This window comes from Balaenoptera borealis, assembly GCF_965194805.1.
Source record: "Balaenoptera borealis genome assembly, chromosome: 12".
NCBI lineage: Eukaryota > Metazoa > Chordata > Mammalia > Artiodactyla > Balaenopteridae > Balaenoptera > Balaenoptera borealis.
The window spans coordinates 77,290,892-77,318,180 of NC_138869.1; the positions used below are offsets into that span (position 1 = coordinate 77,290,892).

The window sequence follows — 27,289 nt, forward strand, 5'->3', positions numbered from 1 at the left end:
AGCTTCTTCAGGTGAGAGGTTCCAGATCTCTGGGGGCGGGGACGCAGGGAGTGGGAAAAGCGGAGCCCGGCTAGGTGACCAGTCCAGAAAGCCGCCTGCTCCTGGGAGCCAAATCAACTCCCTTTCTACCGCTGAGGTAACGCAAGAACGGGCGGTGTGTGGTTTCGGAGCGGCAGCAAGGGAAGGTCCCGCTTCGTGGGCGGGGTTGAAGGCGGGGAGGTCCGGCAGGGGACGCGCTGTCACTCTGGCTCCATCCCCGCTTCCTGGTCAGCGTCCCGCCCCCTCGGGTGCCGGCTCCCTGCCTGCGCCTAGCACTTGGGAACGCGGATTCCTCTCTCTCTGGGAGGGTCCTTCCCTCCCTCCACCCTCTGCTTTCTCCTCAGGTGAGGCCTCCATGGAGCGGTTCCTGGCCCAGTTGTGCGGCACCAGCGCGTTGCAGCCGCTGCCTGTGTGGGAGGGGGACACCACCGGCCACTGCTTCACCCAGCTGGTGCTCAGCGCCCTGCCCCACGCGCTCCTCGCTGTGCTCAGTGCCTGCCACTGGGGCAACCCGAGGTGGGTAGAGACGGGTGCAAGACATCTGTCCTTGTGTTCTTGCAGACCTCACTCGAAACCCACATCTCCGCCGAAGTGTAACCGAAATAGTGAGATCTATGGAGTAGGGGGCAAAGTAGAATAAAATGTGGGCGTAACCGCTTTGCAGCAGTGTGGCTGTCTGGGGGCAAGTTACCTGGCTTCCCTGAGCCTCGTAACATTGTTGGGAGATTTAAATTAGATAATGCATTTAAGCATATAGTGCAGTGCCTGGCACATTTTTAAAGGCCTGATGCATGGTAGAAATCATCACTTTTGTAGATTTTCAGATGCGCAAACACAGTTGTCATGAATTGGAGGCAAAAGTGGGTGAGCAATGTTTTTAAGCCAAAAAGGTTAACGTGTGCCGAAGATGTTGGACCAGTTTCTCACCACTTCCATCTAGGAAACCTCAGTGTTTCTAGGCTAAGAAAAGCGTATGTACTCGTTGGAGAGGAAGCAGTCGGTAGAAGAGAAGAGCAAAATCAGAACCTTAATCCTTCCTGAATTTGGGGCTGTAAGGTGTAGGTGCTAAACTCACCTTGATTTTGTACTTAGTTCCTGTATGTCTAGATATGGCTAAAGTTAATCTCACTCTGGCTACTGATAAGGCAGGAGGAATGTCTGGTCTGTCTTTGGGAGTCCCTAGTCTAAGGGGCAGACTATGTCCTTACCTAAGATGAGTTAGAGGATGATGAATCCCTTCCTTGTGTAGGAGAGGCTTCAGAATTGCTTGGTCTGGGAGGAATCCTGATTTGTCTCTTATGCAGAGACAAAAGTCTGGAGAGGGTTAGTCAGTCAGCACAGAGTGACACTGACTAACTCAGAAGGATTATCTGTGCTCAGAGGAGTATCTTTTAAAAGTTGGCCTAGTCCTTTGGGAACTCGCAGTGTAAGGAGAAGGCAAGAAAGACCAACATGTAATCCACAGAAATTGTGGTTATCTCACTTCATTTAACAGATTTTTGCAAGTTGCTGTAAAGGTTTAGAGAGATCCAGAATCTCAGACAGGAAAGGACCTCAGAGGGCTTTGGGTTCAGACTCCTCACTGCTCACTGTGCTGATGAGGAAAATGAGATGCAGAGAAGGAAAGAGTCTTGCCTGAGTTCATAAGACTGGTTAATGGCCAGCTTGGAGCCAGTGTACCAGCCTCCAAGGGCTCACAATGTTCTTCTGCCCCCACGTCTTAGAAAAAAGAATTATTGAAGGTTGACTTTTATCTGAATATAAACCCCTCCATATAACTGTGATCACTGAATTTCTTAAAGGAAACCCAAAACATTTTAACCTACAATTAAAATTTTCAGTAACCCAGCCCTGCCAACGACAAAGGGAATACAGATTTGTATGTTTTTATATGAACCTCTTCTTATATGAACCTTCAAGGTGTTCTGATATGTACTGTTGCAGGTGTGTTTTCCTGCACTTGATTTTTTAAAAAATTAATTAATTAATTATTGGCTGCATTGGGTCTTCATTGCTGCACGTGGGCTTTCTCTAATTGCAGCGAGCGGGGGCTACTCTTCATTGTGGTGCGCGGGCTTCTCATTGCAGTGGCTTCTCTTGTTGCGGAGCACAGGCTGTAGGCACGCGGGCTTCAGTAGTTGTGGCTCGCGGGCTCTAGAACACAGGCTCAGTAGTTGTGGTGCATGGGCTTAGTTGCTCTGTGGCATGTGGGATCTTCCCGGACCACGGCTCGAACCCATGTCCCCTGCATTGGCAGGCGGATTCTTAACCACTGTGCCACCAGGGAATTCCCCTGTACTTGATTTTTAATGCAGGCAGATAACCCTTTTGTTTATTAAAAACGTTTTTTGCAAGCCAAGATGATACAAACAAAACTGAAAAGAGGTTTTTCTTCAGCTAATGGAGTCACAAAAATGATCCACACCATCTTCTACAACCATTGGAGAAACAGAGAGTATAATATTCTGAGGCTTCAGAAAATTTAGGCTATAGTGTTAGTGTATAGAAGCTGTATGTAAGTCAAATTTTTATCCATCTAATAGTGCTTCGGATGAATTTAAGGGTTATTTTATGTAGATACTTTTGTAAAAATGAAAACTCATCTCTTAGTTGTTATCTGTAGGAAAATTTAGGTTTTTGGGGGTTTTTTTGTTTGTTTTTTGGGTTTTTTTTGTAATTAAGGTCTTCATGTTCCGTACAACCTTAACTCAGAATTTTTTATTTCTGTGGCAAAAGAATGACGAGAAATGGTATAGGTAGATTAGAAAAATGGGTTAGGTTAATCCAGGAAGATTTCCTGGGAGAAAAGGCCCTGAGTTCCAGAGTAAAATGGGATGGAAATAAGGTATACAGGCAGGAAAGGGAGTTGATTCCCTCTAGGTAAGTGAGTTACTGGAGGTATGTCTGGGCCCTGAGTCAGCCCCGATATGCCTCCTTTTCTCTTTTCCCCCTTGTCCCCAGGAATCCAGGTTACATCCCACGCTGCAGTCCTGGCTGGCGGGTCCGACTTGCAGCCTCCTTCGTGCTCTCCATTTTTCCACTGCTAGACCTCTTTCCAGTCGTTTTGCCACCAGGGGCAGGCCCAGGGCCCATAGGGCTAGAGGTGCTGGCCGGGGGCGTGTCAGCTGTGGCCTGGATCAGCCACAGCCTGGCCCTGTGGGTGTTGGCTCATTCCCCTCATGGCCGCTCCCGGGGGCCCTTGGCCTTGACTCTGACTGCCTTCCTGCCAGCCCCAGCCCTAGTGCTGACCCTGCTATGGCACTGCCAGCGAGGCACACTTCTGCCTCCACTTCTCCCAGGGCCCCTCTCCCGCCTATGCCTTCTCATCCTGCAGCTGGCTGCACTCTTGGCCTATGGACTGGGCTGGGCAGTCCCTGGGCGGCCACAGGAACCCTGGGCCCAGGAGCCCCTCCTCTCCGAGGGACAGGAACCCGAGGTAGCTGAAGATGGGGAGAGCTGGCTGTCACGCTTTTCCTATGCCTGGCTGGCACCATTGCTGGCCCGTGGGGCCCGTGGAGAGCTCCGGCAGCCCCAGGACACTTGCCGCCTCCCCGACAGGCTGCACCCAACCTACCTAGCCCGTGTCTTCCAGGCACAATGGCAGGAGGGGGCCCGAATGTGGAGGGCCCTGTATGGGGCCTTGGGGCAGCGCTACCTGGCACTTGGACTGCTGAAGCTGGTGGGGACCATGCTGGGATTCTCAGGACCCTTGCTACTGTCCCTACTGGTGGGCTTCCTGGAGGAGGGGCAGGAGCCACTAAGCAATGGCCTGCTCTATGCCCTGGGGCTGGCCGGTGGGGCCGTTCTGGGCGCCGTGCTGCAGAATCAGTATGGGTATGAGGTGCGGAAGGTGACACTTCAGGCACGGGGGGCTGTGCTGAACATCCTGTACCGAAAGGCTTTACAGCTGGGGCCCAGACGCCCTCCTTCTGGGGAGGTCCTGAACCTACTAGGCACCGACTCTGAGCGGCTGCTCAACTTTGCTGGGAGCTTCCATGAGGCCTGGGGCCTGCCCCTGCAGCTGGCCATTACTCTCTACCTGCTGCACCAGCAGGTGGATGTGGCCTTCGTGGGTGGTCTGATCCTGGCACTGCTGCTGGTTCCCGTCAACAAAGTGATTGCCACCCGAATCATGGCCAGCAACCAGGAGATGCTACAGCACAAGGATGCGCGGGTTAAGGTGAGGGGCCGCTTGGGGTCCCTCAGTCATCCAGAGTCCCCAGGTCCCAGCATCCTGGTCCCCAGGTCCTCCCATGCACTGTGCCTGAGAGAGTGAGTGTGATCTAGAGGTTAAGAGCTCAGACTGGAGAAAAACAGACATGGGTTCACATCCCAACCCTACCACTTACTAATTTAATCACTTCAGACAAGTCACTTAACCTCTTTGGGACTCCACTTCCTCATCTGTAAAACGAGGATAATAATAGCTTGCCTCATAACATAGTTGGAGGATTGTATGAGATACTGCTTGGCAAGTGCCAGTCACAAAGTAAGCACTAAGTAAGTGTAGCCTGTTAGTAATATTATAGTATTAGCTCATGCAGCCCTAAGAGCAACCCTAGGAGGTAGGAAGTAACCTGTCTGGGGCCAAATGGGATTTTAGTGTTAGAGCCAGGACCCAATCTCCCACCTCCTCATCTCAGGCACAGAGCATCCCACACCCGCATGTGAAGAGGCCTAGGAGAACCCCAGCTACCTCTTAGGGGTGGGCTGTGGGGAAAGGAGTAGGTCTCTCTCCTGCCTGGGCCAACTCTAGTTGTGAGGGTCTGGCTGGGTCAGTTCTGGGTTGTGCAGTGATTGTGGTACCTTTACAGAGGCGATGGTGGGCTTAGGGGTCCGTATAGCGTAGTTGTCAACCTCTTACTGGAATAGCTCCGAGTGCTAATGGGGAGGGGGGTGTCTCTGAAAGCTGGTTATGGCATGAGGCCTTTTTCCCTACCCATGACAGCTATTGACTAGTCTCCAGGGCCACCTGGGAAGGCTCCCAGTGCCTCCCTGGCTTGCAGGCTGGGGATGTTTGAATGTTAGGATACAAGGAGTTCCTCTGGCCCTTGCCTGTCTTGCCTGGCCCTGTCGTCTGCCTGACCCTGGGCTGTGGTGTGCCTTCCTACACCTGTATACTCCTATAGGAATAGTTCCCATACCACCCGACCCCCCCTTTACTTTCCACCGCTTCATCTAGGAAGGTGGGAGGATTCCAGCTCCAACCTGCCCCCAGCTGGAGCATATGGGGGCTCAGAATACTTGACATCTTGTGCCAGGAGCCTGGGGGAGACTGAGCAGAGGACGACACACGTGAGCAGTGTCTCCACTTTGTACTGCTCTCTTGTCCCCACCCCTAGCTCGTGACAGAGCTGCTGAGTGGCATTCGTGTCATCAAGTTCTTCGGGTGGGAGCAGGCGCTGGGGGCCCGTGTAGAGGCCTGCCGAGCTCGAGAGCTGGGGCGACTCTGGGTCATCAAGTACCTGGATGCAGCCTGTGTGTACCTGTGGGCTGCCCTGCCAGTCGTCATCTCCATCGTCATCTTCATCACCTACGTCCTCATGGGGCACCAGCTCACTGCCACCAAGGTGAGGACCAGGAGGGGAGGGGACGGCTGTAGGAATGCATGGGAGGGAAGCAGCAGCACGGAGACTGCAGTGGAGTGAGGGGTGGACCGGGGCCCTCAGTGCTGGCTGGGAAGGAGGGATGGAGGGTCCCTGGCTGCCTTATCCTTTCCCAACCAAGGAGAAATTCTCTGAAGGGACCCTTCATCTGGGGCCTCGGATATATAACCCTTCCCTCTGCGAAGGAATTCCTTTTTTTCCTCTCCTCTTCCTCTCCTACTTCGGGTTAGGTCCCCTTGTCCTCATTCTGATGGCCTTGGAGGAAAAGGTCACGATCCAGTGCAAGGTGGATCCAGTGCTGGGTATAGCCAGGTGATGTTGCTACTTGGAAGTTCTGAGAAGGTCTCAGAGTGAGCTAGGTGTTTGTGCTTATCAGGGAGCAACCTGGATCCCTGGAGGAGTATCTGGAATTTCTGGGATTCTTGGACTGGCCACCTCTGCCACCTCTAACCCAAGATTGTCCAGCTAACTCCTCAGTTTTGCTGCTGCCCTGTTTTCCCCTCCACAGACCTGTCTGCAGGGCCACCCATAGAGCAGGCCTTCAGATAATTCCCGAGCTTCAGGTGATGCTCCAACCCTTGCCCCCACCTTCGACCCCACTTAGGTGTTCACGGCCCTGGCACTGGTGCACATGCTTATTCTTCCCCTCAACAACTTCCCTTGGGTGATCAATGGCCTCCTGGAGGCCAAAGTGTCCCTGGACCGGATCCAGCGTTTCCTCGACCTTCCCAACCACAGCCCCCAGGCCTACTACAGCCCAGGTAATGGGAAGCTGGAGGGCAGAACCTGGCACAGGGGAGGAGGGAACTGTAGCCACTTGGTTGCTGTACACAGATGCTGCCAAGAGGAGCCAGAGGCAGCAGAATTTAGGCGGGGCAGGTGGCCATTTCCTGGGGGAGAATCCTCAGACCAAGACTGAGGCTGCATTAGCCCTGGGCAGGTAGATTGTGGATTAGAAGCCCCAGCTGAGTGGCTTCTTCCTTGTTCAGATCCTCCGACAGAGCCATCTACAGCCTTGGAGCTACATGAAGCCCTCTTCTCCTGGGACCCAGTTGGAACCAGCCAGGAGACCTTCATCAGTCACCTCGAAGTGAAGAAGGTTGGTTGGTTAGACGCCCTAGTAGAAGCGCCAGACTAACGAGGGACATGCAAGCTCAGTGACCGATAAACAAGGACAGAGCCAATCATAGCAAGATGGCCCCGTGGCTCTAATTACTGAGGGAAGGACCAGAGAGGTTTCGGTGAGCAGGTTCTCATTGGAGAGGAGATGATACCTTATCTCTGAATGTCAGTTTTCTAACACACAGCCGCTTCAGAGCAGTCACATCTCTCCCTGGTCACCAGACCATTCACATCTACCCAGTCCAGTCCAACAATTGCATTTTTCTCTCCGTGTCCCTCAGGGGCCGTCAAGTTCAGAACAGACCCCAGAATTTATCCAGCATCTTCCCCAGGCTAGGGACCTCCGGGAGAGGCCCAGCAGCCCCTTCTCAGAAGGATTTTGCAAATGGTATAGATAATCCTCTATTTAGCCTGGTGAAAAGGAATCACACCCTGTGACTCACACCCTGGCATACATCATCAAAGAAGCACTTGAAAGAACATTCCTGGCAGGACGGCAGCTCCTCTTCACCGAGTCCTGAGTTTTCACTCTCCCCTGACCCACGTCCAACCCTTTGCCCCACAGCTCAACCCAGCGTTCTCCAGTGGAGCCTGAACCGCCTCTGCCGCATTTGGCTCATGTTTCTGGCTTGGGCTGAATGTTTTGTTTTTCCTCTTAGTTCAGGCAAGACAAGGCTGGAATTTTTGAAAGGAATTTTACTAATGTGTCAGTTGGGGCTTTTTTGGATATAAGTCATAGAAACCCACTGGAGCTAGCTTAAGCCAACAAGAATTTGTAAGAAGGATATAGAGATGAATTGCGGAATTCACAGGCAGGCACGTGGGCAGATCTCAGCAGCAGCCCAGAGCCAGGCCTCGACTCGCCGAGCTGCTCCTTCCGTCTGCTTCTCTTTCTGTATCTGCCTCATTCTTCTCTCTCTGTGAACCTGCTCTCCACTGAGCAGAAGACAGGCCTGCAGAGAGCCCTTCCACTTACAGGCCACAGCCAGAAAGAGGGAGGCTTCCCAAGGAAGGGTCTCAGGTTGGTCTGGTGTCCACTCGAAGATAGGCTAACCCTGGCTGGCAGTGTGGGACATCACAGACAGAGCTGCTAGGAGCCCCACCTGTTTCTATGGAAGGAGTTTTTTTCCGTTGTGTACAATGAGATAGCTCCATGCATGTATGTTACAACTAAGCAAGGAAGGGAGCACAGAGAATTTTAAACTGCAAATCACAGAAATGGGTACCTGTGCAAAACATTGTTTTTGCCCTGAGCTATTAGAAATCTAGCTGCAGGGACTTCCCAGGTGGCGCAGTGGCTAAGAATCTGCCTGCCAGTGCAGGGGGCACGGGTTCAAGCCCTGGTCCAGGAAGATCCCACATGCCGTGGAGCAACTAAGCCCGTGCGCCACAACTACTGAACCTGCTCTCTACAGCCCGCGAGCCACAACTACTGAGCCTGCAAGCCACAACTACTGAAGCCCGCACGCCTAGAGCCCATGCACCGCAACAAGAGAAGCCACCGCAATGAGAAGCTCGCGCAGCACAACGAAGAGTAGCCCCCCCTCACCGCAACTAGAGGAAGCGCAAGCACAGCAACGGAGACCCAACGCAGCCAAAAATAAATAAATAAATTTATTAAAAAAAAGAAAAAAAAAAAGAAATCTAGCTGCAGGTGGAGTTAGCCAGCCCAGCATCCAGGCCCCAAAGCCTGGAGTCCTTCCTTCCCCTCACCCCATCCTGGGTCGCCTGCCTCAGAGCTTTCCTTGCAAGTTCTCGGGCAGTTTTCCTCCCATGCTCTCTGGCACACTGCTGCTCTCCAAAGACCCTTCACACAGTGAAACTGATGCTTCTCTGAGCGGAGAGTAAAACACCCTACTCCCCTGGGGCCACACAGCATCTGTCACTGAGGCACAGCTCAGCCTGTGGGGTGGAGAATTCTTTCCCTCCAGGCTAACTGGGGCCTAGAGAGAAGCCTCCATGGGATGATTGCTATCCCAGGGCCTTAGGAGGGAGACCTGACATTTGTGTGGCTTCCTTGCAGGGTATGCTGGTGGGCATCGTGGGGAAGGTGGGCTGCGGGAAGAGCTCACTGCTGGCTGCCATCGCGGGAGAGCTGCACAGGTAAGCAACTTCCAGCGCCCCGTGTCTTCAGCACTGCCCTTCGTCAGCACTTTCCTGGCCCCTGCTACATGGTGGACACCTCTTTAGAGGCCACAGGATGCCAGGATGAGCAAGACATGGTCCCTTTCTTGGGAGAGTTTTCAGTCTGTAAAGGGGAAGGAAGTGAAAGTGGGTTCTCAAAACCATCACCACAGAGTGTTAGAAGTGCTGTAATAGTGAGTGAAGAAATAAATGGAAACAGCCGGCATCAGCTACTCTTTCAGAAAGTGTGCTTGTGCACGGGAGGGATCCAGAGAGGAGCAGAGGTGTGAGGGAGGGCCTTATTTCATGGTGAGAATGAATGAGTGCAGGGTGGTGGCCACACTCTCTTCTGAGCACCTCAACATATAACAGCTGCTTGGCTGCAGCCAAAGAGCAATTTCTTCCCTTCCCAGTCCAGAGTGAGCCTCCAGCCTCATTAGGACCCCTCGACCTCAGTGGCTGCCAATCTAGAGAGCCATGTGACATGGAGCGGGACCCCGTGTAAAAGACAGCAATCTGGAGAGGCTTCTGAGAGGCAGGGGCTGAGCAGGAAGGGGACCAGCGGGGAGCCAGCCTCCCATGCTGCTGGCCTGGCTCTCTGCAGGCAGCGTGGGCGGGTGGCAGTGTGGAGGCTGTCCAAAGGCTTTGGCCTGGCCACCCAGGAACCCTGGATCCAGTTTGCCACCATCCGAGACAACATCCTCTTTGGGAAGACGTTTGATGCCCAGCTGTACAAGGAAGTGCTGGAAGCCTGTGCCCTCGACGATGACCTCAGCGTGAGTGCCTGGCCGCCCACTTCCCCGCGTCCCTAACACCGCAGGTCAGAGACTTGCTTCTCTGGGAAGGGGTTGCTTGTACTCAGGCATCATTTACCCAGGACTGGCCATCAGGCTTTGGTCCTCCCAGAGTGTCCAGCTTCTGCACAGGGCCTGGGGGTGGGTGGTGGAGACTGGGTGTTCCACACAGCAGCCGTGGGAACCCTGCAGCCTCTGGGACTAGGGGAGGGTTTCCTCTGAGGCTTAGCTCTCTGTCGGTCTGGCTAATGGTTCTGATTCAAGAGGCCTTCTCCCACCTCCCACTGGAAGAGTCAAGGTTATTCTAGAGAAGTCTGGCAAGCCCATCAGGCGCCCCCCCCACCACATCCAGAATGCTAACTTTAAGGGGAATGAGAGTCCAGCTTTCTCCCGTGACTTTCCCCCCCAACCCCCATATCCCCTGCAGGACTGTCATCAGCACTACCCTGTCCAGGTAGATGTGGAACTTCCCTGGAAAGGAGGACCTTTGACTCCAACCATGGAGCATCTTATGTCCACTTACCATTTCTTTCTACATCAGGCATTTCCCAAATGTCTCCTGGGTACAGGGAACTGTTCTGGGTACTAAGAAAAGAAATGAATCACAAAGCTTTTCCCTCAGGGGAGCCACCATCTGGTCGACCACAGGTGCTTCCTCTGGTATGGGGACCCCTTAGCTAAGGAGACCTCTCCCAAGGCCACAGGGTACCTCTTCCAAGGCTCGGGATACCTTCCTTCTCTAAAAACCTAGGAAAGTTTCACTTTGAATTTGGCCATCTTCATCCTTGCCTGTTAAAAAGGCAGGGTAGTGAGTGTGACGGAGTGGTTAAGAATCTACATTCGTGTCCTGCCCTTTACTAGCTGTGGAATGACCTTGGGCAGGGTACTTACTCTGAGCTTTGGTCTCATCTGTGAAAATGAAATAACACCGACTTCATAAGGTTGCCGTGGGGGTCAGATGAGATGATGCCTGTAATGTGCTCAGCACATAGAAAGTGTTCAACAGGGGACTTCCCTGGCAGTCCAGTTGTTAAGACTCCGCGCTTCCACTGCAGGAGCCACGGGTTTGATCCCAGGTCGGGGAACTAAGATTCTGCATGCTGCGTGGCGCAGCCAGAAAAACAAAAAACAAAAAACGGAAAGCTTATTAAAAATTCCTCAAGAAAAAAAAAAGAAAAGAAAAACGTGTTCAACAAATGCTCGTTTTTGTTGGAGTTGTGGTTTGTCCCCTCTGGCTCACATACCCCAAATTCAAGTCCAGTCTCCTCAAGCTCCCTGGCTCTCTGACCCCCGCCATCTTTTCCCTGCAGAGGGGTAGGAAATGGGGTGGAAAGTACTGGGGAGCTCGCTGACCAATGCTGCGGGGCCTGTCCTGTCAGATCCTGCCTGCTGGGGACCAGACAGAGGTGGGGGAGAAGGGTGTGACCCTCAGCGGGGGACAGCGTGCCCGGATTGCCCTTGCTCGTGCCGTCTACCAGGTAAGTTGAAGATGGGGGAGTCCAGAGCCTCGGGAGCTTGGCTGGGGAGGGGGCAGTGTGGGGATATTTTCATCAGCATCCGGTTTCTTCCCTCCCCTCTGCATGCTCCTAAGGTGTTGGTCCCTTGGCCATCCCATCCCCCTTTTGTAGATTGAAGGCAGAATTAAAGGCCCTTTAAAAAGCATTTTGTGGCTTGAGGCACTGGGACCCAGCAAAGCTGAGCACTGGTCCTGGGGCACTGGCCTTGCGTGACTGGAGGGAAGTCCACCCTGTGGTCTCACCACCTTCTTTACTGCTGTAGGGGTAGCCCCAGAGTTCCTCTCAACCGTATTCCCGGACGGCCTCAAGATCACGTCCTAGGAGAGGTCTGGGTTCTGGCCAGAGGACTTGGTACCCATGGTGCCCCCACCTCTCCCTAGGAAAAGGAGCTCTATCTCCTCGATGACCCTCTGGCCGCCGTGGATGCGGACGTGGCCAACCACCTGCTGCACAGGTGCATCCTGGGAGTGCTGAGCCACACCACGCGGCTGCTGTGCACCCACCGCACCGAGTACCTGGAGAGGGCTGACGTGGTGCTGCTCATGGAGGCTGGGCGCCTCGTCCAGGCTGGTAATGTGGGCCACCAGGGTGGGAGCCCGGCTGAGTGAGGGAGCCATCTGCTCGGGTCCGACGGATGGATTGTCAAGTGCAGACTCTGCCACCCCCTCTGTGTGTGATCCGGGCCCCGTCATACTTCTGTCTAGTGGGAGACCCTCTTCTGCCTTCACAAAACTGGCGTGAGGAACAGAGAGCAGGAGGGAAAGGAGCCTGTGGCTTTGTGACGCAGGCTTTGTGACTGGGAGCTTTGGGAACTTACAGGCCCAGGATCTCGGAGAACAGTTTGATGTCCTCGGAGAAAGGAAAGCAGTCAGGTTTAGAACAATCATTTTATTTAAAAACAAATAAACAGAAACTCTGATGGATTATTATCCAGAGGGACATGACCACTGGCACATTCACTGGAGAGAAACAGGAGCAAATGAGGCTCCACCAGCGTGTTAGGAGTTCCAGGAAGCATGAGGAGAAAGCCCAGCGGTAGTGAGAGGTGCCTCTGGACAGGGTTCTCACAGGTGGCCGTGACTCTCCTCCCAGGGGTGAACATTTTCTGTCTGTGCTGATCAGACTCCAGACACAGAGGGATGGACTTGATGGTCCTGCTCAGGGTCTGTGGGTCCAGGGCACAGCCCTGCTAGGGTAGGTCAGGGAGGGGGTCCAAAGAGCATGGGAGGTGGATTGGCTCACATGTTTAGAAAGGCATAGAATATACCCAGAAGAGCCCCCTCCTAATCTCTCCTGCTGCCTTCCAGGGCCCCCCTCTGAGATCCTGCCATTGGTACAAGCTGCCCCCAAAGCCTGGGCTGAGGATGGACAAGAGTCTGACCCAGGTACGGCCCGGGGTGAGAGGAAAGAGGCTGCTCTTCGCCACCACACTTGAAGGGAGATGTTTCTAGGAAGCTTGCCTGCCCCTGAAAACACTAAGGTTTTCAACTGTCATCCTGCAAGCTTAATCCCTCCCGCCCACCTCTCTGATTCTCACAGTCACAGCCCAGTCAGTACAGAACCCAGAGAAAACAAAGGAGGGGCTGGAGGTGGAGGAGAGCACGTCTGGCCGCCTGCTGCAGGAAGAAAGCAAGAAGGAGGGCGCCGTGGCCTTCCACGTGTACCGCGCATACTGGAGGGCCATGGGCTGGGGCTTGGCCCTCGCCATCCTCTTCTCTCTGCTCCTCATGCAAGGTAGGAGTAAACCCTGCAGGCCTTCATCCCACCCACAGCCCTGTCGCCTAGGTCCCCATCACATCCATCACCTTGTACTAATCATTACAAAGCCCAGACACTCACCATGTGTGGGCGACAGCTGGGACAAGGGACATGTCCCCAATTCTGAGGGTCCCAGGGACCGGGGGCGGGGGGGGAGCGGGGATGCTCCGTAGCCATCTTCTGATCTGCCCCCAAGGCTGTCTCCCGTTCTGCAGATTCAAGATCACGCTCTCCCCAGAGCTGAAGGGTGATGGGCCCAGGAAGGAAGTGCACACTGGGGAGGACATGGGGTGGGGACAAGGTGGGGAGGGCTGGGGGTGAAGGAGGGTAGAAACCAGAGTCGAGAGCAGAGGAAGGGGGTGTCTGAATAGAAAGAAGAAGATGAGCTGTCTGGCAGCTTTCTCCTTCCCATCCCCACCCAGCAACCAGGAACTCGGCTGACTGGTGGCTCTCCCACTGGATCTCTCAGCTGGAGGCTGCCAAGAATAGCTCCCAGGAGGCGCCAGCTCCCAGCAGCCTGGGCTCCGCAGGGCCACTGTCTGCCCAGTTGCTCTCCTTCTCCCCCGGAAGCCTCTAGTGAGTGGCTGGGGCCAGGAGCAGGCCTGGGGCTCTCAGAGTGGTTGCCAGGCAGGGAGTGAGTTGGGGGGCTGGTGCTCCAGGGCCTGTGTCTCCTGGAGGGTGGGGAGCAGTGGTGTTGGGGGGGGGCGTGGGGAAGGGACCCCTGAGTGGCCCCACTTTTGGTTACCCACAGCCCCCTCCCCACCACCCAGCACCTCAGTGTTCCCACTGCCCAAAGCTGCCCCCAATGGCTCCTCAGACATCCGTTTTTACCTCACCGTGTATGCGACCATTGCTGGCGTCAACTCCCTCTGCACCCTTCTCCGGGCAGTGCTCTTTGCAGCGGGCACCCTCCGAGCAGCTGCCACCCTGCACCGCCGCCTGCTGAGTCGAGTCCTCATGGTGAGGGGATGGGAGGGTGGGGGTGGCATGGGGGGCCCTTCCCGCTACCTGGGCTCCATCAGGGGCCCATCCCCCCTCCTGGTCCTCAGGAGAAAACAGCACCTCACAGATGCGTGCAGCACTTGAGACCTGGAGAGGCCAAGAGCAGAGCAGCTGCCTGGGTTCAAACCCAATTACTTAGGCCTATAGCTTTCTCATGTATAAAGTGGGGAGAAGAGAATCTTCCTCAGGTTTACTTCCGTTTTTTACTTGAGGCGCAGAGGACTGAGTTAATCACCCCTTAGTTCATGTGAGATCCCTTTTTAATTTTATGTATTGATCCATTCCTATTTATCTGCAAACCCTGTTTTCATTTCCTCTCCTTTCCTTGATAAGCAGCCATCCTAGGTGTGTTTAATATGTATCTGTTTGGCTTTTTGCAAAATGCCTGTGTTTTGTGTGCACATAGTTTTATAAATGACATTCCTTTTCTCACAGTTTTTATTTAGAGCTCTTCTAAGGCCCATCCCTGTTGCTGTGTGTATATCTAGTCTGTTGCTTGCCCCATAGGTCATTATGAGGATTAATCAGTACATCGAAAGTGCTTAGGATACTGCCTGGCATATACGAAGTGCCCAATTAGCAATTACTATTAACGATGTTGTTATTATTACGAAGCTCTTTTTTTGTCTGTTATCTTATTAGGGCCTCATTATAACCCTGTGAGATGGGTACTATTATCATCATTTTACAGATGAGGAAACAGGCTCTGAGAGTGTGTGCAACCTGGGCAAGGCTAGTTCTGTGGCCGTGAACCCAGGACATGTGGGTCTTTCCCTTGCCTCTCCAGGAGCAGCTGCCCACTGTCTGCCCACATCTTCAGGCTGTGAAGGAATTAATTTCTCATAAGCTGGCTTTAGGAAATGCTTCAGCAAGTCTTTTGACCTAGTGTCCTGCCTTAAGATAGGACTGATCCCCAAGTAAAGGCAGAGAGTTGGGGGACAGGGAAGGCGGGGAAAGGGAAAGGGTCTTTGAGACCGTACCTCCCAGTAGTAAGTAGTCTAAATAGCTAGCAGTTACCAAGCACCTGCTCCGTGGCAGGCAGACCCTGCTAAGCTCCTGACTGCTGTCTACGTGGCTTCAATCCTGCTGTCAGCCCCGGGAGGTGCAGTTTCATTACTACTATCCCCCTTTTTGAGATGAGGGACAGGGGCCTTGAGGAGATGAAGCCCCCTTACCTGGGGTCTCACATCTGGTAAGTGGCAGGGCTGGAATCCAAGAAGCAGTCTGACTCCAGAGCCTGAGCGCTTGACCATGGGATAGTATGGACTTTGACCGCTGCCCTCACCACTCTGTCCTGCCACGGGCAATCAGGATGTTCCTCCTAACATCTAACTAAATCTCACTCATGGCCTGAAGACTCCATCTTCTGGAAGGAGATTAGCTACCTGCCCTTGAAAGGGGGGGTAGGCATGTCTAGCACAGAAGTAGAGGGGTGGCCAGCCTGACCTCTCAGGGTCCCCACTAGCCAGAGGGATGGGAGAGACTCTCTCTTTCCCACATGGGGTATTCTTCCTCTGAGCTCCTCCAGCCCCCGCTCAGTGCCCCCAAACTCTGGGGACACTTTACTCCTTTCCTACTCTCTACCTTGGGCCTTTCTCCCCAGCCCACCTCCCCCGGGAGCTGCCTCCACGGCTTCTCCGCTGGCCCCTGCCCTGGCCCACCCACACCCCTTCTCCCAGGCGCCAGTGACTTTCTTCGACTCCACGCCCACGGGCCGGGTCCTCAACCGCTTTTCCTCCGACGTGGCCTGTGCGGATGACAGCCTGCCCTTCATCCTCAACATCCTCCTGGCCAACGCGGCAGGCCTGCTGGGCCTTCTGGCTGTGCTGGGCTCTGGCCTGCCCTGGCTGCTGCTGCTGCTGCCGCCTTTGAGCCTCATCCACTATCGCGTGCAGCGCCACTACAGGGCCTCCTCGAGGGAGCTGCGGCGCCTGGGCAGCCTCACCCTGTCTCCTCTCTACACCCACCTGGCCGACACCTTGGCCGGCCTCCCTGTGCTCCGGGCCACCGGCACCACCCACAGGTGTGTGAGGTCCGCCTCCTCCAACCAGTGCGAGGTGGGTGAGGTGCTGGGGGGAGGGGGGAAGAGGGACCCCTGAGAAGAAGGGGGGCGGGCCTCAGTCTCCTGAGAAGGGAAGGGTGGGTGAGGGCATAGGGGGAAGAGGAAAGAAACAGAAAAGGGGGAGAGTGACGCTGAGCAGACCCCTACAGGAGAGCACATTGGCTCCTGCGTACCACTGAGGTGCGGCCTGTGGGCGTGCAGGTCAGCTCCGAGGAGGAGGCGTTCTACGGGCAGGGAGTCTGGACGGGTCGGTGCAGCTGTGGCGTGGCCTCCCCCAGGTTTGAGGAGGAGAATCAGAGACTCCTGGAGCTAAACCAGAGGTGCCAGTTTGCTGCCAGCGCCACGATGCAGTGGCTGGACATTCGGCTACAGTTCATGGGGGCCGCAGTGGTCAGCGCCATCGCAGGCATCGCCCTGGTGCAGCACCAGCAGGGCCTCGCCAACCCAGGTGCCGCCCCGGGACCCTTCACTCTCACTTCAGAAGTGTGTTATTCCCAGCACCTGCCCCAGACCTCTCCCTGCACTGCCCCCCGCCGCCTCCAGCCCCAAGCATTTTCACCTCCCAACCAGGGTTCCCTGTGAGGATGTGTTGTAATTCTCATCACCCGCATTTTAGAGTTGAGGAAACTTGAGTCTCAAGGAGTCACTCACCCTGGTGGTCGTGGATCTGGGACTAGTCAAGTCTTCTGATCTCCGCCCCTCCCTGCTCACCCGTCCTCAGCACTTAGCAACCAGCCCTAGCCCCCCTGCCTTCCACCCATCCTCCCTCGTAGCCTTTCCACTCTGCTGCAGCCATCCTCCTGTGGTATGGCTGGTATGGCTTCTGCATCTTCCTCCTTCAGTGCCAGCTTCCTCTAAATGCCCACGGTCCACAGCTCAGGGTTCGCCCGTTCTGCCCAGCCATCCCCACACACATCCCAGCGTCCAAGCCTCCCCTGGCAATAGTGTTCCCTTCCCCCAGGACTCGTGGGCCTGTCACTGTCCTACGCCCTATCCCTGACGGGCCTGCTCTCCGGCTTGGTGAGCAGCTTCACACAGACAGAAGCCATGCTGGTGAGCGTCGAGCGGCTGGAGGAATACTCCTGTGACCTGCCGCAGGAGCCCCAGGGCCAGCGGCCGCAGGTAGCCTGCGCCCTCACCCCAGCCTGGGTGCTAGAACCCTGAAGGATCCTTCTGATGGCCCCAGTCTCTCCCCCAGTTCCTTTCCTTGTGCCCCTCACCATTTTTCTCAGCTCCTGTACCGTCCCCTGTGATCTCCCTGATTTTTGTGTCCATCCCCCCATCAGTCCTCGTTTCCCCCACCTCTACTCTCACAGCATCTATCCCTCATTCCTCTCCCTTCCTTCCACTTTCTTCATTCCTCCCCATCTCACCCATCTCCCTCCCTCTCCCACCCACGGACCCCACCAGCTGGGCATTGGCTGGCTGAGCCAGGGGAGCGTGGAGTTCCAGGATGTGGTGTTGGTGTACCGGCCAGGGCTGCCCAATGCCCTGGATGGGGTGACCTTCTGCGTACAGCCTGGAGAGAAGCTGGGCATCGTGGGCCGCACGGGCTCTGGCAAGTCTTCCCTGTTGTTGGTGCTCTTTCGGCTGCTAGAGCCCAGTTCTGGGCGAGTGCTGCTGGACGGCGTGGACACCAGCCAGCTGGAGCTGGCCGAGCTCAGGTCTGGGGGGAGGGAGGAGATGGGACCAGACTACTGGCACTTAGAGGAAGGCCCAGTTAGGAAGGCTTTATATAAACTCAGGGCAGACAGGGTTGATCAGGAGGTGAGACGGAGGATGGGACAAGCAGGCGAAGATAGTGAGCTGCCAGTGCTCAGGTCAGGGTTCATAGCTGTGGTCCTAAGGTTTTCACCTTCCCAGGTTCACCTTGTGCTTCCCAGCATACACCTTCCACTCTAGACCACCAGTCACTGCCTCCTGAGTCAGAGCCTCCCAGGTGCTGTGACCTCGGGCTTGGCAGGCGGTGCTTGGGACAGCTGGAGACCTGGGCCAGTTGCCTCTGGCCACAAGGGGTCTCATCTGGAGCTAAACACCCCTCCCAACCACGTTCCCCTAGTATCATTTTTTCTGAGTTCCATGACATGGAAAAAGGTAGGGATGCTCTGTCCTAAAGCCCATTACTGATCCCAGGCCCTGGCCCTGGCCTTCCTGCCTTCTCTTCTAACCTGTGGTGGCCATAGGTTGACCACATGGCTCCTCAGGACCCAATTTCAGGCCCACTTCCAACCTTGAAGCATCCCCTACCCAGTCATTCCTTGGTCCCCTCTGGTCATTCCTTGCCATCCACTGCTGTCCCGTGATTGGAGTCAGTGCCATACGGTTTAGCTCATGCTTGTTCTGTTTTGCCCCTCAGTGAGATGTAATTTCTTTAAGGGCAGAGTCTAGGCCTTTGGTTTCTTTGGAATTCCTTATAGCACTGGCACAGTTCTAGGTACATGGCTGACCAAGTGGGGAACAGGATGGGGGTGATGTTCAGGTCTTATCCCCAAGCTTTTCTGAAGGGCTGGACCTATAGCTAAAACCTGTGCTGGGAGCAGAAGTGGCCACATCTCCAGCCAAGACCCCATGTCCTGTCCCCTTCTCATCCCCCAGATCCCAGCTGGCTATCATCCCCCAGGAACCCTTTTTGTTCAGTGGAACTGTTCGGGAAAACCTGGACCCCCGGGGTCTGTATGAGGACAGGGCCCTGTGGCAGGCCCTGGAGCAGTGCCACCTGAGTGAGGTGATCATATCTATGGGTGAGTTCTAGGTCCTGTCCTGCATGGTGGCAGGAGTGAGCAGGGAGGGGGCTGAGGGAGGCTCAGAACCCAGGAGTGAAGATGCTGTGCTTTTCAGGTGGTCTGGATGGTGAACTGGGCGAGGGGGGCCGGAGCTTATCTCTGGGGCAGAGGCAGCTGCTGTGTCTGGCCAGGGCTCTCCTCACAGATGCCAAGGTAAGACCAGAGGAAGGGACATTCGAGAGGGCCAGGAAGAAGGCAGGGGACATGTGAGGGGTGGGGGGTGAGGAAGTGGACTGGGGAGAGGTCTCAAGGGACCTAGTTAGTTTTTCTTTTAGAGCTGGAGGTGGGGAGCTGTGGGCTGGCCTGCGCCAGACCAGGAGGTGGGGGCTGGGGCTTATGTAGCAGCCACGGCTGACCTTCTTCTCCCTCCTCCCCCCTCATCCTCTCCACATGGTCCAGATCTTGTGTATCGACGAGGCCACAGCAAGCGTGGACCAGAAGACAGACCAGCTGCTCCAGCAGACCATCTGTAAACGCTTTGCCAACAAGACAGTGCTGACCATCGCCCACAGGTGTGTAGGCATCCAGAGTGAGAATCTAATCAGGGCCTAAGGTGTCATGGACCCATAGCCGCCCTTCCTTTCAGGAACCCCAGGGGTCAGGGCTCTAGAGATTCCAACCCCTATGAATCTCAGCTCCGTGTTCTCCAGGCACCAACCCAGGCCCTTTGTAGCGCATTGTGTGAGGGAGCCTGCAGCCCCTCCCCTAGCACAGAGCCAGGGGCTGAAGCCTGTGGGGCAGGCTGGTGCTGTCCAGAGGAGAAGAGGAGGGAAAGCAGGTCAGCTTTCTCTAGGGCGTTGTCCTCCATCCCCACGCTGACCACCCTCTCCCACGCAGGCTCAACACGATCCTGAACTCGGACCGGGTGCTGGTGCTGCAAGCCGGGAGGGTGGCGGAGCTGGACTCCCCCGCCGTCCTGCGCGGCCAGCCCCACTCACTGTTCCAGCAGCTGCTGCAGAGCAGCCAGCAGGGAGCCCGCTCTTCTCCCTGAGCGCCCCGCGTCCCCGCCCCACAGGGCCTCCCTCTGTCCTACCCACTGCTGCCTGGCACAGGGGGGCCTGCCGCTTGTTTACACCCCTCTGTGGCTCTACCTCTCTCTCACCTCCGCAGAGGGGAAAAGGGTACCCTGGGTTCCTCTTTACAAACCACTCCTTCTCGGGGGCAGTGTCCCGCGGCTTCCCCAGAAGCAGGCCTCTGCTCTGGCCCTCTTGCGTCTGGGACTCCAGGCGGATTTTTTCTGGCAAAGGAGCCCACATGCACTTCCATAGTTTTATTTGATAAAATTCCCATCTTACACTCTGTGTATTAAAAAAATAATATTTCTGGCATGAGGCTGAGGTCCCTCAGTGTTGTGTACTCCAGCTGAGGGGTGGCGAGAAAGGGCCAATCCAGTCTGAGTGGCAGAGGAGGTGAAGGAGGGGGCAGGAAAGCCCCCACCGCCATCACAGTGCTGTGGTCTTCCCAGGCTCAGGGGGCAAGTCAGGCGGCAGGGGGAGCCCTGCCGACAGCATGCTAACCTGACACTCCTGGTCCTGGCGCGCCGGGGCATAGTGTGGGGCAGGGTAGCAACAGGGTCCAGGGGGGCAGACACCCCGGCGCCAGGCCCTCAGGGTCAGCAACACCGTGGACAGGACCAGAGCGGCAGTGACAGCCCCAAACAGCACCACGGCCACCAGGCTAGACTCGCCCAGTCTGGCCTCTTGCCTCCGCACTACCTCCTTCACGGAGATGCGCAGCAGACCAGCGCCTCCGCTGTGGGGAACAGGCCCCGTGGCAGGTACCACCACAGCTGAGGTGGGCCCTGGGGGGATGTCCGCTATGGTGGCGGGATCTGGGACGGGTAAGACTAGCTCACAAGTCTTGCCACCATAGCCACTTGGGCAGAGACAGTCAAAGTCGTGGACCCGGTCCCGACAGCGGGCCCCTCTCTGGCATGGGCGGCTGGCACAGTCATCCAGGTTGATGGTGCAGAAGCGCCCAGCAAAGCCCTCAGGGCAGAGGCAGGAGAAGCGGTTGATGCCGTCCAGGCAGGTGGCGCCGTTAGCACAAGGCCGCATCAGACAGTCGTCCACGTTCACCTCGCAGCGGGCACCCACAAAGCCCGCCAAGCAGCGGCATGTGAAGTTGAGGGCAAAGCCCTGGTCGTCCTGGCACTGCCCGCCATTCCGGCATGGGGAGCTGAGTGGGGTGGGAGAGGGCATTTTACCGACTGCCATCTGCAGGGTAGCCCAGGTCGACATCCTGATCACTGCCACCACTACCACCTCCCTTCTAGCTATGTCACCTTGAGCCACTTTTCTGTGAGCCTCAAATGCCTCATTTTAAAAATAGGATTAGAGGAATTCCCTGGTGATCTGGTGGTTAGGACTCTGTGCTTTCACTGCCAAGGGCCTGTGTTCGATCCCTGGTTGAGGAACTAAGATCCCACAAGCTGCACAGCACGGCCAACAAATAAATAAAGAAATTTTAAAATAAATAAGTTTTTAAAAAAATAAAAATGGGATAAGAGCAGTACCCAGCTTCCCAAATGGTAAGGGTTAGATGAGATAATCCAGGGTCAAGCAGGTAGCAGAGGGCCTGGCCCCAAAGCAAGGCTCAAGGCAAGTGTACAATTATTATCCACGCAGGCTCTTGGGCTTAAGGTGGAAATGAGGAAGAGTCCAGACCTGTAGGCCATTTCCCCATTCACCACGAGGCATAAGGCTGCTGCGTGGAACAACTTTAGGGGCTGCATGCCACCCTTCCTGGGAGGATGAGGGGAGTCCTAGGCCCTCAGCCTCCCCACCCAGGGGAGTCACACACTGATGTGTTACACCTCCAGCCCCTGTAGATTTTTGTTGTTGGAGAAATGGTTCACATGGTACCAAAAAAGTTGAGAAACCCTACAGATACTCTGACAGACTGGATTTTATCTTCGAGTACCCCCGTGTGGGACTTCTGACCGTCAGCCCTAACACTGCCCCACCATCCTCTCAACAGTCCTCTCTCCTCCATCACCAGATCCTCATCTAACCTGGAGCCAGCACTCACCCTGCCTGCTCACAGGGTCCGGCCTTGCGCTCACAGTCACGCCCGTGGAAGCCCGGTGGGCACACACAGTGGTACTTGCCGCCCCCATCATATACGCACTGGCCTCCGTTCCGGCAGGGGGACTGTGTGGTACAGATGTGCTCATCTGGAGAGGAGACCAGGAGGGCTCGGAGTTAGCCCCTCATGTCTGGCACCCAGACCTGCCCAGGCCCCACCCAAAGCTCTGTGGGTGTGGCTCATACTACAATCCCAGCCTGGGCTGGTACAGTGTAGTGGGGGAAAACAACACTTGAGTTTGGAGTCGGGAGGCACTCAGCCCTGGCCCTGTTAGTCTGTCTCAAAGTGCCTTTGGGCAAGTTGTATCGTGTCTGTAGATCTCAGTTTCCTCATCTGTAATATGAGTACAGTTTTCCGTAGGTGTCTTGCCTACCACATGGGGTTGTGTTTAGGACCAGTTCAGACAACAGGTATAAAGTCTAAAATTATAAGCTACCATATATTTTCGGGTTTGAGCCAGACACAAGAGGCGCTCAATAAATAAGGATGGATGTTCTCCTAAGACACATGGGGTCCCCAGACAACAGCTACCCTCGCTACTCCCCTACCTTTGTCACAGAACTTGCCTGCCCAGCCACTGTGACAGATGCACTGCCAGGGCTGGTGGCAGGTACCATGCTGGCAGCCAGGCATCCTCACACAGCGCTCACAGTGCAGCCCCTCCCAGCCTGGGTCACACCTGATGGGGAGAAGCACAGGGTCAGGGCTCTGGGTAGAAGGATGTGAAGAAATGCGGGAGGCAAGATCAGAGCTTCTAGGAAACAGACCAATATGACAGCCCCCAAGGGAAAGCAGGCCTATCCCAGGTTGATACAGGGCTGTGCAGGGTCACGGGACACATATATGGTATCAGACCATCAGACACTAGCATTCAAGTCCTGGTTCTGCACTTTGTCTAACCTTTCTGAGCCTCAGTTTTTTCATCTGTAAACTGGGGATACACCTGGCAGGGATGTGTTGAGGAGGAAATTACGATGATGTCTGTAAGTGCCCCCAGCACCACTCCTGGCATGTCTGAGGTGCTTAGAAACATTTTTAAAAAAAGAGTGACCTTGAAAGGTCATGAGGACTATCTTCCTACCCTGATTCCAGGGCAAAGGCCTGCTCTACTTCGGAGAGTCCCAAGCACCCTCAGCCCCTCCAGGACCTTGCCCTGTCAGCTCATTTCCTTATGACCAGACACGCTTTCCTCCTGCTGCAGAATTTGCCCAACCCCACCCCACTGAGTCAATTACTCAAATTCATCAGAAAAGGCTCTCATAAGCGCTTCTCCCCAGTAACCCTTGCAACAGTCTTTCTTTTCCAGGCTAAACCAATTCTCTTTATGTGTTTCCTTTATCTCCTTTTCCTTATGGCTCCCACTCTCCACACTCCCTCAAGCTTCGGGTCTTTCTCCTGGTATCTTGAAGAGGAATGTTGCAGAATACCTGGTTGGGAGAGTGAAGTGGGGAGCCATAAGCTAGAAGAAGCAAAGGAGAGGCAAGGCAAAGGGGAACTGGGGAGGGGTAAGCACAGGGTGAGGGGCTGGCCTTCGGCTCTGTGTGCCATGTGCACGAGGGGATGGGGAGAGAGCAGTAGAGTCTTAAGCCCCTAAACATTCTGCTCTGGGGCTTGAGCTGGTTGTGGGTGTGGAGGCCTGGGAAATGTGGAGCACAGCGTTTGGGAGCACGTGCTTGGAGAGGTACCTGCAGGAGCCATCAGGCGCACAGCAGCCATGGGCCAGGTCACAGTGGGAGCTGCAGTCATCAGCTGCAAGAGATTGATGTGAGAGGGGTGAGCCTGGGGTCAGCGTTCAGCTGCCTGAGATGCGGGGCTAGGGAGAGGATGCAAGGTCCCAGTAATTGGGTGGACTCAGCTCTGGGACAGGGAAGAACAGAGACTCATCCCATTCCAAAGGGGTGTCCTGGGTGTCGCCAACCCCGCGGGTCGGAGCGCCTGCAGTGCCATCTCTGGCCGGCAGAGGTCAACGTGCAAGCGAGGGACAGCCGGACAGGGCCGCGACCTGAGCCCAGGGGAGCGCTCACCTCGGGCAGGCTTTACGGGTGCCCCCAGGATGCACAACAGGCACACGAGATGTAGGCAGCGGCAGCCGCTGGGCATGGTCAGCGCCGGCCCCGGGAGGGAGGGACAGACGGACCGCCGGACGTGCGGACACCTGTGGGACGGCACAGGCTGGGAGGCGGCCGGACGCGGAGATAGCGGCACAGATTCCGGTTCCGAGTGATACGAGCCGAGAGGGGAGAGGGGCGTCCAGACAGAAAAAATCGGTGGAGGCAGCGGAGGGCGGGGGCTGGGAAGGTCTGAGCAGACGAGAGGATTGGAGACAGGAACCGGGAGCGGGCTCTGTAGGAAGAAGGTGAAGGATGGGCAGCGCAGAGCGAGGTCAGGACACTGGAAGGGCCGGGGAACGCAGTCGGACGGAGGGGGACAGGGAACAGCGCCGAGGGGCGTCCTCGAGCACGGGGGCGACGCGGGGGCTGGTTCCCGGCAGCGAGCAGTCTCTGCCCCCCACCTCCGACTCCCCGCAGGACTTGCTCCCGCATCCCCTTCCTACCTCCGTCTCCCCGCAGGACTTGCTCCCGCATCCCCTTCCTACCTCCGCGGCACTCGGCTCGGCCGCGGCGCGGGGCCTGGGCACCCCAGAGCGCCCCCAGCCCAGCGCGCCCCTGCCCTCGCGCTCCTCACCTCGGGCTGGGAGGCGGCGCGCCCCGGGGCGCAGAGCGAGGCCGGATCCGACGGACTCAGACGAGGGGCTGGGCCGGGGCGCTGGGCCGCCCCTAGCGGGTCGCGGGGCCGGGCTCCCAGGCGGCTGCCATGCGAGCCAGCGCTGGGGAATCTGGGGCTCAAGGCGACCCCGAGCGGCGGCGGCGGCGGCGGCGGCTCTTCGCACGCGCTCAGGCCGCCTGCCAGGTGCGGCGTGTGCCGGCGGAGCCCGCCTCCCCCCTCCCCTCCCGGGCCGCAGCCGGCCCGCCCCCCACCCGCCCGCGCCCGGCGCCCGGCGCCCGGCGCCCACCCCCGGCGACGCACCACGCACGCCCGTCCCGGCGCTCACCCTTCCTCTGGGCCTCGCGCTCTCCTGGGACCCCACCCTCCGCAGCCGCCCGACCTCTCCGCACCTCGCTCTCTCTGATGGGAGGAGGAAATTATGGGAGTCTAAATGGGAGCAGACTGTAAAGGGTCGGCCAAATGTGCGCAGCCGTTATCCTCCATCTCACATCTCAGCGTTCGTGACCCGCACTGCTCACCCCACGCCCCACCTCTGCTCTCACCAGCCCGCTTCCCATCACGCTTCTCATATATATCCCATGCACATTCAGGGCATACTTGCCGCTCCTGGCCCTCCTCCTGTCACCAGCCTCCTCCATTTGTAAATCCTACATCACCTGCTTAATCTGTCTGCTCCCCTCCTCCTCCGCCCCGTCCGCTTCTTTCCCCCCTCATTGCCATCCACAACCTTCCAGGATCGATCCGTGCCTAAGTATTAGCCTGGCCCACTCACCCACCCCCTCCATCCCTCCTTCCGTCACGTCTGTCTTTCCTACCCCACTACTTTCGTGACCACTACTGGGAAGCTTCCCTGAACTGGGAACCCCCCCTATTTTGTAAATGTGCCCCCAAGTTCCCACCTGTGTACCCCGGATAACATCCATTCTTGACCTCAGGCTAATCGTCGACTGCCCAAACCCAGAGCTCAGACTGAGAGAGTTATGTAGGGGGAGTGAGGGAGCTCTATCCCTCCAGGCTAATGGCTCAGAGATATCTGTTCGAGGCAGAGGCAAGGGCAGGAAACCGTTTCTTGTTTGCGCAAGGCAAGAGGGCAGAGATCAGCACCACCACTGTCCATCTCTAGTCCTTCAAATCAAGATTTCATCAACGTTGGACTTCCCTGGTGGCTCAGTGGTTGAGAATCCGCCTGGCGGTGCAGGGGGACACGGGTTCAAGCCCTGGTCCGAGAAGATCCCGCATGCCGTGGAGCAACTAAGCCCGTGCGCCACAGCTACTGAGCCTGCGCTCTAGAGCCTGCGAGCCACAACTACTGAGCCCGCGTGCCACAACTACTGAGCCCGCGTGCCACAACTACTGAAGCCCGCGCGCCTAGAGCCCGTGTTCCACAAGAGAAGCCACCGCAATGAGACGCCCGCGCACTGCAACGAAGAGTAGCCCCCGCTCGCTGCAGCTAGAGAAAGCCCGCACGGAGCGACGAAGGCCCAACGCAGCCAAAAATGTAAAAAATTTTAAAAAAAGATTTCACGATCTTTAAGTTCCAAACATGGGAAGGAGGAGTCCTAGCCCGTGCAGAGCAGCTTCCTACAGACACCCGCCCCCTACAGGTCGGAGCCGCTGGACTAATTTTTCTTGCATTCTCCATTGGACAGAACAGCCACACCCACCCCATCTTCCTAGCCACCTTCCCTGGAACTCTGATCACCTCTTTCCTCAAGAGCTTTCTAAATTTGAGTTGAGTAATGCCACGGCTCTGACCATTTATTTTAATTTTTTTTCACTGAAAAATTGCAAAGAACCTATCATGTCCAAAATTACTGTAAGTCAAATAGATTATGGTATACTAACCCTATGTGACTATTAAAATTCACCTCTTGGAAGTCTAAAGATATATATTTTTTAAAGCTAAGAATACGTTAGGTGGAGGGAAAAAAGCAAGAAACAAAACAGAATGTCTCATTGTTGGCAGTGATTTTTTTTTTCCTGGATGATGGAGTTATAGGTTATTTTTTCTTATTGATGCTTTTCAACATTTCTCATCTTTCCAAAATGAACATGTTCAACTTTTTCTTACTATAAAAGAAATTCAATAACATTAAAGATCTTTTAGAATAAACTAAAAATTTGGGGAATTCCCTGGTGGTCCAGTGGTTAGGACTCAGCACTTTCACTGCGGTGGCCCGGGTTCAATCCCTGGTTGGGGAACTAAGATCCCACAAGCCTCGTGGTGTGGCAAAAAAAAAAAAAAGTTAAAAGTTAAAAATCACTCATGATTCTATTTGCTTCATAAAACCACTGCTGTTGTTTGACTCCTTTTCCTATCCAGCTGTTTTTACATAGAACCTGTAATGCTATATCCTGCTTTTTTTTCCCACTCCTCATCATATATTGATAGTCCTTAAAATCATAATTTTTGTTATGGTTGCATGATAGTCCATGAAATAGATACACCCAAATTTAACCTAGCCCTCATTATTGGATACGTAGGTTGTATTTACTTTTTGCCATTACAAATTCATTCAACAAATATTTACTGAGCACCTATGTGTTACTACTCCATGCCAGACATCATCCTAGGCACTAGGGCTACAGCTCCCAGATAAAGAAAAGTGCTACAAATTTTCATGCAGGACTTCCCTGGTGGCGCAGTGGTTAAGAATCCGCCTGCCAA

The 27,289-nt window shown here is 55.5% G+C and overlaps 2 protein-coding genes across 10 annotated transcripts; one reads left to right on the forward strand and one right to left on the reverse strand.

Moving 5' to 3' along the window:
* On the forward strand, positions 1-20,138 carry ABCC10 (ATP binding cassette subfamily C member 10). 4 transcript variants are annotated; one of them, XM_082345842.1, is made up of 22 exons: positions 1-136; positions 384-555; positions 3,001-4,219; positions 5,382-5,609; positions 6,250-6,406; positions 6,635-6,744; positions 8,791-8,870; positions 9,496-9,667; positions 11,065-11,163; positions 11,583-11,772; positions 12,510-12,587; positions 12,742-12,936; positions 13,383-13,536; positions 13,731-13,920; positions 15,642-15,985; positions 16,303-16,472; positions 16,986-17,146; positions 17,435-17,688; positions 18,620-18,765; positions 18,863-18,960; positions 19,207-19,319; positions 19,645-20,138. In XM_082345842.1, exons 2-22 carry the CDS (start codon positions 395-397, stop codon positions 19,796-19,798), a joined length of 4,473 nt encoding a protein of 1,490 aa, XP_082201968.1. In that variant the 5' UTR covers positions 1-136; positions 384-394; the 3' UTR covers positions 19,799-20,138. The 4 variants fall into 4 exon arrangements, 3 of the variants coding, with proteins under 3 accessions (XP_082201968.1, XP_082201967.1, XP_082201969.1); XM_082345841.1 differs by having other exon boundaries at positions 11,583-11,768; positions 13,712-13,920; positions 15,642-16,019; positions 16,226-16,472; XR_014232385.1 differs by lacking the exon at positions 19,645-20,138 and having other exon boundaries at positions 11,583-11,768; positions 13,712-13,920; positions 15,642-16,019; ... (1 more) ...; positions 17,435-17,582; positions 19,207-19,248.
* DLK2 (delta like non-canonical Notch ligand 2) lies at positions 20,063-25,031 on the reverse strand. 6 transcript variants are annotated; one of them, XM_082345872.1, is made up of 6 exons: positions 24,947-25,031; positions 23,919-24,237; positions 23,580-23,643; positions 22,443-22,573; positions 21,838-21,982; positions 20,063-20,985 (listed from the first exon to the last, which is right to left on the reverse strand). In XM_082345872.1, exons 2-6 carry the CDS (start codon positions 23,992-23,994, stop codon positions 20,250-20,252), a joined length of 1,152 nt encoding a protein of 383 aa, XP_082201998.1. In that variant the 5' UTR covers positions 23,995-24,237; positions 24,947-25,031; the 3' UTR covers positions 20,063-20,249. The 6 variants fall into 6 exon arrangements, with proteins under 6 accessions (XP_082201998.1, XP_082201997.1, XP_082201994.1 ...); XM_082345871.1 differs by lacking the exon at positions 24,947-25,031 and adding an exon at positions 24,580-24,847; XM_082345868.1 differs by lacking the exon at positions 24,947-25,031 and adding an exon at positions 24,491-24,847.
* Positions 25,032-27,289: the final 2,258 nt, after the last annotated feature.